Below are 11,156 nucleotides of genomic sequence, written 5' to 3' on the forward strand. Positions count from 1 at the left end.
TAAATTTGGCTATGATTTAATCTTTAATTTTGAAAATTTAATTACATTTTAATTCTAAATTATTATATTATAAAATATTATACTTTTTCATTCATAATATAAGAATTAAAATTATTAATTTCAAACATAAAATATGTTTATATCACGTTATTCATCTTGATTCAACGATATTTCAATGGTTTTCTAAATCATGGAGCCAAATCAACGCAAAAAGATTTTAGTAATTTATCCTTTTTTATTACAAGGATTGAGTTTTTCCACTTGACCGGGTTTTAATTTTAAGTTTTCAAGGTGTGGGCTGGACCTTATGGGCTGCACCCACAACATAAAATCGATATTCATAAGCCATTAAAAGATCCTTTTATGGTTTTTTTTCCACCTGAAACTTTCGATAGGAAACTTCATTAAACATGCCGTGGAAAGGGAGAAATGTAAAAGTTGTACGTAAAATGAATAAATTTTAAAAATTGATGGGATTCACCAACATCAAATGACTATTGTTTTACAGCAATTGTTGTATTTTCAAATAAATGAATTTCCTCCTATTCAAACTCATCTTTGGAATTAAGTAACATTCTTTATTCATCAACCATATGCTGCCTTCCATGTAAGTTGAAAGAGAATAAAGCAAAATCAGCTAGTATTCAATTCCGAGAAACAAAAACTGCTACGAAATGTAATTTTATGTCCGGATTCAAGAGAACCAACAATCTTATATTCATAAATTTTTGATGTTCTTTCAATCAAATGCAACGTAAAAGATTAAAGATGAAAGAGGAACCATTCTTATATGCATGCAACAGTTGGGTTACAGTCTATGATTCTAGTGGAAATCTGTTTTCTTTACTTCTGCGCAGTTAAAAGATGTTGGTTACAGCCTAGCTATCATCGTTACTGAACATGCTGTCATCTTCATATCAGCAACTACTGGAGCTTTAACCAGCTTTCAGAAAGCAATTAGACTTATAAATCCTAGAATGGAACCTGAGGAATTGTTCAAGCTATAGTGGCAAGGCTCTGCAATCCCAAGGCATGGTTTTTATCATTTCTTGCATGGCCAACCACATTTACATCTTTTTGAACATTTTCTAAAAAATTTGAAGGATGATGCATCAAAATAGATGCGTTTGCTTTGCTACAGGAAAAGAAGAGCCAATTATATATGATCAGAGATAAATTCACTTCAATTACATTTCTTCATTGTTACACGTACATATCAAGATTGTCCTGCTGTTTATAAAACTTTTGAGTTCCTAATCACAACCAAAGATTGCAAAGAGCAAAAGAAGGCAAGAGTTTATCATATGGGATTCAGAATATGGACATTGGTATAAACTAGTTCCTTACTTCATTTACTATATACACTCCCTTACAAATTTACCTACAGATTCTGTGCCTTCAATTTATCTCTATGAAGAACAAAATGGAAGTAAAATCAGAAGCAATTATGCCACTCGTTTCCGTCTAATAGAATGTTGATCATGCCCTCATCAGTCATCACCCACCTAGAAAATTAAGCAGCAGAAACGGAAAAAATCTTACCACTAACATTAGGTGTAGTGGAACAACTACTAGCCCATTTAGCAGTTACCGTATCTGGTGAAGGCAGCGATCGGATATTTTTCAATAGCGAAGCATCGTCGCAATCTGGTGGTGAAGATGGTGGCAGCATACCACTCAATGGCTTGTTATCATCATGAATCTCCTCTGGATTCTCCATGAATTCTGCACTTTCAATTCTCTTTAATTCCTCCAACACTTCATCCATGGTGGGTCTCATTTCCTTGTCCTGTTGCAAGCATCGAAATGCCAACTCTGCCACTGTAATTGTCATTGTTTTAACTTCTTCATCAGAATTATACCCAAAAGATGGATCAATCAACTCATCAAATTCACATTTTTGAATCCTGTTTACCGCCAAGTTAGCTAGATTAATCTCATGTCGATGCCTATTAATATCAACAGCAGGCATTGATGATATCAGCTCAATCAACACAACTCCAAAACTATAGACATCACTCTTATCAGTAAGCTGGTAGCATTGGTGATACTCTGGATCAACATAACCTGGCGTCCCTTGCGGTGCAGTTGAGACATGGGTGACATCATTAGGGAACAATCTTGAGAGACCAAAATCAGCAACTTTCACGCAGAAATTGTTGTCAAGGAGAATGTTGGTGGTTTTGACGTCACGATGTATGATATCCGAAGCGTGTAGGTAAACCAAAGCGCTAGCTGTTTCTATTGCAATGCTCATTCGAATAGGCCATGTCAGTGGACTGGACTTTGCCCGATCACCATGGAGATGATCAGCCACCGTACCATTGGGAACGTATTCATATACAAGGAGGAGATCGTGGCTGCGGCGAGAAGTGCATCCATAAAGAGTGACAAGATTTTTGTGGCGTAGGCGTGTAAGGATTTCAATTTCATTCATGAACTGTGCAACCCTTCTGTAATTATGCTCATACAAGCGCTTGACTGCAACCTCTCGTCCATCTCGGAGCTTACCTGGTTTTAACAGATCATGGTAAGCCCATTCAACTAAGCGATGGAGTATATACTGTAAATTTGTTTTTCTATATTGCAATCTAGTTTAGGTGATCTATCATTAGAAGATGCTAATTAATTTTTTTTTTATCTCCTTACCGTAATACACAGTTCCAAAACCTCCATCTCCAAGCTCTTTTCTGCTGTCAAAATTACTAGTGGCTTCTTCAAGTTCAGTGTACGAGAAGAGTGGGACACCAAAGTAGGCGCCGCCCAATTCTAGATCTGATTTTGAGGAGGGAACAGAATAGGAATTTTTTGACAGGAAGTTAGAGGGAGCAGGTTTTCTTTTACGGTAACTGAGGAAAAAATAAAGAGACAAAATTACTAGTAATCCGATGCCTGCACCTGAAAAGGCAGATTACATAAAATTGTTAAAAATTTCTGGTGCATGTTAAAAAACACTATAAAGCAGAGTTATTCTAGCTGTTGACTTACCTGCTCCCAATCCAAACTTCAATCTGAATTTGTTATTTCCTGCAAATAGAATTTGAAAAGAAGTATGATGTCAACATCAAATGGTAAAGATGAATTCATGCAGAACACAGTGATATCAACAATAACTGTAAAAACCTGCAAATTGGTTTTTAATCTAAGTTCACTGCAGCAGATTGAGTTTTATCAATGACCCACTTAAGAAACCAATGGAAATCAAAGGTTCTTTCTAGTGAGGTAGTTTATCAAGTGCGCAGTTATTGGAACGTAGCATACGGAGGAATATGTATGATTGATTCAAGTAAACATTTAAGTTATTTCATTTTTAATTCCGATGCCTATACCTTCTTCTGCATTAGCACAATAAAACTTTTGCTTGCTGTTCACCTGACAGTCTCCTCCTCTATAATAACACCTCCTGCAAGCCCAATGTACATGCACTTCAAGTGAGAAGTTGGCAGTTAACTGAGTAAATATGTCATCCTGACCATTTTGAGTCCGGGGAAGCTGAATAAGTGAACACTGAGGTGGAAGACTTGGCAAAATTTCTCGTTCAGTATAATATATACTTGAGTTATTGCAGCCTGAATACTCCAACAGGGAAGGATGATCACTAAGCTTGTTGTTGCATTCGAATAAGGTTAGGTTTTGACTAATTTGAAAAGATAGATAAGGAAGGTTAGGAAGATTTAGATATTTGAAGGCTCTACAATTACGAGAATTCAAAAGCTCTGAGAACATTTTATCATCAATAGAAATGGCTTCTGCCTGAGAGATACTGCTAATTTCATACCATCTTCCTCCTCTCTCCAATTTTATCTTCTGAACACCATTGTCACAACCCTCTACCGTTAACAAACCACAGTGTGGAGGACGTTTGGAATTAGTGAAGGGGAACTTAATCTCACCAAGCTTCCCACAAGGAAAAGGTGGACAATTTGGATGGTGCTTCATTTCTTGATCAGCAGAGTGAAGTCCAAGATGACACAGAAAAACGAATACTAAGAGATAGACACGTGCCATGCCAAAATTTCCGATAGAAACTCAGAAACAATAATAGCAAACACTAGGAGAGATTTACTTGTTAGTAAAACCAAGGGGTATATGTCCCTTAGTAATACACCTTCACTATATATCTAGTTCTTCTATTTGTTAAACACGCCAAATGACTTGGAAATTTTGATGCAAAAGACTGGAATAAGTAGACAGGAAAAAACATGCGGCACCGAAGAAAAATTCAGATGCGGCCCGGTCACTGGGACAGCATTTATATCTTAGTCATAGTCATTCCCTAGAATTCAAAAACTGGAAAAAGAAAATATCCAAAGCTGATGGTAGGCCTTCGTGGGTTTAGGTGAAGTACTAGAAGGGATTAAGGGTAGATGTGTTTACTCTATGCGGCCATAACCATATAACCGTGAAATTTTCTGACTCTAACAGTACGGATTATTGTCCGCAAGATATAATCTTCCTACAACCATTTAGTTGTGAAATTTTTCAATCCAAATGTTGCAGATGACTGTGGGTAAAATACATGCGTTAAACTTAGAGTTACTTTCCTTAAGATGGCTTACGCCAATTTGACCCGCTTACCTCATTTTATATATATATATATATATATATATATATATATATATATATATATATATATTTTGCATGTAGAGGCCAATACAGTTTTATCTGGTCTCTTCTTTTTTATTTGACTATGAGTCTAGTTTTTTTTTTTCACTAGCCACTTGGCTATGGGTCTAGTTATTTTTACTAGCCCTTTCATGTATTAAGTTTAAAGTTATTTTCACCAAAAAAAAAAGGTTTACACCAATTTAGCTTTCCTTATTATATATTCTTTTTTTAATTTTTTTTATTATGTTGGATTGGAACTCCAACAATAATAAAGGTCATGGATTGATATTACTCAATTTCGTGGTTTCGTTCTGATTTCCTTCTCAGATTTCTTCAATACATTTCCTTCTTTGGGTACCTTTGTATGGGATCTAATATCTACTCAGAGCAGAGCATGAAAGAAAAATCAGTTCCAGAGATGGAAGGTAATGCTCTCTATAGCCTCAACTATAATACCACTTGGTACTTAATTGTGCCAACTGCCACCCCTTTGAAACTCTTAGTTAAAGGACAATAAGCAGCAGAATCCTTTATGTTTCAAAATTTCAACAGATATCTAATAAGCCTATTGGATTAATCATCTCAGAGTTCCGCAACGACAGACTAATTGACATCCTATGCAATTTAACTATGCCTAGAGCACAACTCAAACTAAATGAAGAAGAGGGTAGTAAAAAGAAAACTAAAATGCTATCTACACCTGGAACAGAAGGATATCGAAGCATGAGTATAATCTAGAAACTAATGCATACTCAACGTTATTATTTATTATATAAATTATTATTTTAAAATATTAATTATTTTAAAAATAATTCTATAACACTCTAGCTACCCTCAACCCTAAATCAAATTTTATAAAAAGTTTATCTCCTCATCGTATAGTTAAAAAAATCATAAAAATAAGATCTTATATTATACCTGATGGCTAATTATTAGATACACCGATAGTATTAAAAAATAGTGCTCTCTCTCTCACATTAAAGTGAATGTATGTGCACCGAGTACACCTAATAATTTCTCATTCCTAATTGTTTAAATCAATAATGTTATTTTCTATTTTAAATAACTTTATATGGTTAAGTGAGTCTAACAATCATATAAAAATAGGATTTATCCTATTGATAATTTATAATTTTAGATTTTTGCTTCTATTTCCTTTAATAATAATAATAATAATAATAATAATTTTGGTGAAGTGAATTTTTTGTTTTTATAATATATAGTAGATTCTTGATGGATAAAACATAATCAGCGTAATATTAAAATGATTATAGCGTAATATTAAAATGATTATACTACAAAATCTTCTGAATTTAAGTATGTACAATGAGTTTGAATAGTGTTCGTCAAGAGGTTTGGGTGATAGTCTACTTATATGAATATTGTTAAATTTGCATTGCTTAAATATATTTCTAAAATTAGTTGTTTAATATTTATTAAAACTCATATACTTATTTTGATTGGATGCATTGTCATATTAATAAAAGAATTTAATATATATACATAATGATGCGTCTTTAACAGAGTATATATATTAAACTTTTAGACTTACAATCTTCACATTTCAAAAATGTTGATACTACACTTTTACCAAATATAAAATTATATTATCTTAATAATTTTTGAAAATATCAAACACTCTCCTCATTTTAAAGACCACAATACTCAATGCATATCCCTTTTTATTCTCTTAATAAATAAAATTATTTTAAATATCTTTCAACTAAACACTTAAAACAGCTTAAAAAGACCATATAATTAACTACTTATTTTTAAGTTAATTTATAAATTAAAAAATATATTTTAAGTAAAAATTCACTCGGTCGCAAAAGAATATTTCACTTGTGAAAATATATATATATATGTGTGTGTGTAGAGAGAGAGAGAGAGAGAGAGAGAGAGAGAAGAAAAGGATGCAATTTACTTCAAATGTCATGGTAGCATTTGACTCTTCTTCGTGCGGCAAACTTGGTTTGAAATTGCAAATTTTCAACTATGGGTTATATAATCATTTGAAACTTTGAATGCATGTATTAACATTGTGGACCAAAAGACACAAAAGAACAACACCCAATTTAAAATCATTTGGATTTGTGAATTTCTAAGGTGAAGTAGAGGATTCTTCATGGCTTGGTTCATATAAGGAAATTTCTTTCCAAGGTCTAGACCCTAGTTACGAGAAATTGAATTTGTTGAATTTCTTGACTTCCTATAATACAAATAATAATTAATTTCTAACCTAATACCCCAATGCCATATATCAATCAATTACTTTGCTTTCATCTTGCAATTCTATATAGACATTGTTCAAAACAAGAAGAATTCATTGTTCAGAATATAACACGATTTAAAAAAATAATAATAATAATGAGTAAGACTTCATGGTCAAGTAAAGGCTGCCTAGAAAGTTAGAAAGAAGAATTAGAAGCTAAAAAAATAGAGAAATCTTATTATAATTAAAAAAAAAATCCTCCTATTTAGGTAGGTATGAGATGTGGAAACATATGTGCAGTTGGCATAAATATTTAATATGGTTAGGATCAGCATTGAGAAATAATTGAGAGTATATTATATAATTATAATAACATGGGCATGTTTCATCATGCTTTGGTCCAACTAATTCCCTTCAAACTATCATGAAATATATTCAACTGCCGACTTCATACGCTCACACCACACCACACCAAAAGCCACCCCATTAATCATCCCTAATTATCACTCCTAATTCTATGTTAGCTACTAATGATCACTTCACAATTATTAGAAAACCAAAATTTATATATATATATATATATATATATATATATATATATATAATTCCTCGATCAATATCTAGACAATTAAAACTCCAGAAATTGTGAAACAATATTAAAATTTGCATATTATATAAAATAGATATTTGATTATCGTGATGCCTATTCTTAACTAATCATTTATATCACTAGAGTTTTCAAAGTTTTATAAGGGTCATAGGGAACTAAGTTCAACTGGGAGGGTATCAACTTCAAGCTAATTTGTGGGATTAATTTCATTAATAGTTCCTTAATTTAGATAGTTGTATCTGCAATGTCTCTTATAACTTCAATTTGTATCATAAATCTCTCTAAACTTTAATTTGAGTATTATTAAAATCTTATGATTTGCTATTACTGATTTGCAGATTAAATTAAGGCTAAATTTCACTTATTATCTCTCAATTTGGATAAATTTACTACAGGCATCCCTCAACTTTGATTAATTTATCTCACAAGTCAAAAAATCCTTTAATATAAAAATAATTATAACACAAAATAAGATAAATAGTAATTTAAAATTAAATATATTATTTTACTAATATAAGAAAAAAACTATATATAATATCAACCTATATTAAAAAAGAAAAATCATCCATACTTAATTACAGTTTGAATATCATTAAAATAAACTAAATAGTATATATTATTAATTTTTCTAACATTAAAATAAAATTAAAGGAAGATATACCTATATTTGAATGAAAAAGTAATAGAAGTAAAAGTAATATTATTAACTTTTCTTGAAAAAATAATAAAATTACATTATTTTTAATAAGATTAATTAATTGTAAATATTTATAAAAATAATAGACTATTTTTAAAAGTATAATTTTATTTTAAATAATTTACAAATAAAAAAATTTAGCTAAGTTGAGAGATAATGAGTAAAATTTAGCTATAAATTAACTTGTAAATTGATGATAGTATATCACATATCATCTTAATAATATTGAAATTAAAATTAAAAAATTTTATGATACAAATAAAAATTAAAGGACAACACTAATACAGTCACTATGTTGAGGGAATATTGATGAAATAAACTCCTAATTTGCAAAAGAATCAATGATGACCGTCTAAATATAATCCTATAGTTAATTTCTACAATTCCTGAATCCTGTTCCTATTTTTACTTTGATGCAGTGGAATAGGACCAAATTCTTGTTCAGTCCCTGACTCAGAGAGCTGCAGAACCCATAAACTAAAATTTGAGTCCTATTTAATAATATTAGTTGTTAGATGTTTAGTAGCTATTATATAATTTACTAGCTGTTAGATATTAATTATTAATAATTATTTATTTATATAGTGATTTAAAATAAAAATATTTGATAAAAATAATTATTAAATTAATTATTAAATATAAAAATAGTGATATTATTTTATTAATTTTAATTAAAATATTCACTTAATATTTAAAAAAGTTAAAAATAATAATTTTTCATGAATTATTTTTTTAATATTTAAAAATTAATATAAATATTATATTATAAAAAAATATAAATAAGTGATAATATTTTAATTATTTTAATCCTAATAAAAATATTAAACAACTTAAAAAGATAAAAACGTTGCCAAATGGGGGCGTTGATGTCCGGCTCCACATGAAAGTCAGGAGTAGGACCTGTTCATAAAAGGGCAAAAGGCTTTTTACTGACTTCACACCTAGATGATACTTTTTTTTTGCCTTAATGGGTGGGCACAGTGAGGCCAGAAAGGCACACGGTAGTCCGTTTCAGGCAACTGGCAAGAGTACTAAATATTAAATATACACAAGGGGCAGGAAGCAGGCGATCAGGCAGGCAATCAATATCTAAAGCAAACCCAGCAAGGCATATCTCATGATCTCAAGTGGCCTATCTTATCTAATGCCATGAATTGACAGCCTTATCTACAGCTAACAAACCATACGTGTGGACAGGCAGAAAGAAAAAGGAAAAGAAAAAGAAAGAAAGAAAGAAAGAAACTCACCTGTAGCTGCAGGGTCAGGTTTACAGTCCCAAGCATGAGGCCGGTCTGGGCAGAAACACCTAAAATGGTAGGTGCTGCTATTAAACCCACATTTACCTCCACTACTTTCGCATATGCTGCAATTACTTGCTGTCCAATTCAACACGAACCCTCTTTCTAGCATCCTTTCAATTCCTTCATTCTCTCCTCTTTGCGAATCCACAGGAACCACCAATTCTTTTTCACAGACCTCTGATGCAGTACCCAGTATAGGATCGCCATCAAACATTGATAAAATTGGACCATCTTCAGTTTCGCCAGAACAATTAACCTTGTACTTTTGAAGTTCACTATTACTACCTCCTAGTAGTGTTGAGTTGCAACGAGAAAGCAAGAAGAGTTCTGTCTGATTTGGAAATAGATTGAACCGGTCATCGGGTAGTGATGTGTTTTTGAATCGATGAGGAACACAAGCGGTGTTTGTATGGAAAAACGCGGCGTTTGAGACGCGAATAATCTGGTTTTTGTAGTCGATTTTGTGGATAGTATAATTATCATCTCGTAGTCTGAGAACTGGACGGCGATTTTGACAAACGAGATTGAATCCAGGGTAACCACAGAAAGATTCTTGCTGGTCTTGAATATAGAATGGGAAGGATATAATTTGGCCATCGCCACATGTTTTGTTGATGCTGCAAGTCAAGTACTGAGGATCTACATATGCACATGTGGCCTCTCTGGCGAGGAGAAGGAAAGTGATGATAAAGAGATTAATGAATGGATAGAAGGGAATTAACAACAAGTTTTGGTTCATTTGGAGATCTTGATAGTACAGTAGAGAGAGAGAGAGAGAGAGAGAGAGAGAGAGAGAGAGGATGATATTTTTATAACGTTAGGAGAGGAGAGGAGAAGAGGGCAATATTGTAGGTTGAGTTGAGACTTCGAGAACGAGAAGAGATGGGGTTTGACTTGATAATTAACGGAAACAAGTTGATTGAGAAGGGTCGCCCCTGCAATAGTCAATGACGAAAAAGGTATCCGCCTTAAATCTTAGACTGTTGAATCTAAGCCGATGACCTTGTGGGCATGAAGTTGTGCAAGTTCACCAATAAACATTGTAATTAAAGATATTACCCAAAATTATAATATTTACTATATAATATATTTTTTTATTCAAACCATAAATATAATAATATTTTAATAAAGGGGTTTTTTAGTCTCATAGGTTCCCCAACTATAAAGTTGAAATCTAATATGGAAATTTATTCATTAATTTATTATCAAATTTTCAAATCATGAATAATATTAACAAAATTTCTTACATTGTATAGTGATATGGATTGAAGTGGGAAGCTTTGGATTCAAGTACACATGGAAACATAATCATAGATAGAGTAGAAGGTAAACATAATCATAATTAAAGATAGAGTAGATGGTATCACCAAAAAAAAAAAAGATAAGAGTAGATGGTCTTCCTATTATGTGATCTTCAATGATCAGATTAGTAACTTAATATAAAATAATAAAAATTTATTTTATAATTAAAAATAAATAGAAGATAATTGTAATAGAAAAGGGAGTTTGCATTTGAATTCTATAATAAAGAAAGTATAAGTTTTTCTTAATGTGATAAGAGAGTTTCTCTCAAATTAAAATTTATCTTTGCTTTTTAAATAGTGTGAAGAGCATTTATATTTCTTAAGAAAATATGATAATTGAAACATGTAAAATTTTTTAAGTGGTGATAAACATGTAATTATGGAGATGTCACGTGATTGACATGTATAAATCTACGAAATATAT

The 11,156-nt window shown here is 31.5% G+C and overlaps 1 protein-coding gene across 4 annotated transcripts; it reads right to left on the reverse strand.

Moving 5' to 3' along the window:
* Positions 1 to 1,156: 1,156 nt before the first annotated feature.
* Positions 1,157 to 10,261, reverse strand: LOC110672085 (LEAF RUST 10 DISEASE-RESISTANCE LOCUS RECEPTOR-LIKE PROTEIN KINASE-like 1.1). Of its 4 annotated transcripts, none has more exons than XM_058140223.1 (4): positions 9,375 to 10,261; positions 2,989 to 3,027; positions 2,650 to 2,775; positions 1,157 to 2,511 (listed from the first exon to the last, which is right to left on the reverse strand). In XM_058140223.1, the coding sequence occupies exons 1-4, from the start codon at positions 10,165 to 10,167 to the stop codon at positions 1,514 to 1,516; spliced, it is 1,956 nt and encodes a 651-aa protein (XP_057996206.1). In that variant the 5' UTR covers positions 10,168 to 10,261; the 3' UTR covers positions 1,157 to 1,513. The 4 variants fall into 4 exon arrangements, with proteins under 4 accessions (XP_057996206.1, XP_057996205.1, XP_021690444.2 ...); XM_058140222.1 differs by having other exon boundaries at positions 2,650 to 2,898; positions 9,375 to 10,259; XM_021834752.2 differs by lacking the exon at positions 9,375 to 10,261 and adding an exon at positions 3,330 to 4,570.
* Positions 10,262 to 11,156: the final 895 nt, after the last annotated feature.

This window comes from Hevea brasiliensis, chromosome 17 (genome assembly GCF_030052815.1).
Source record: "Hevea brasiliensis isolate MT/VB/25A 57/8 chromosome 17, ASM3005281v1, whole genome shotgun sequence".
NCBI classification, from domain to species: Eukaryota; Viridiplantae; Streptophyta; class Magnoliopsida; order Malpighiales; family Euphorbiaceae; genus Hevea; species Hevea brasiliensis.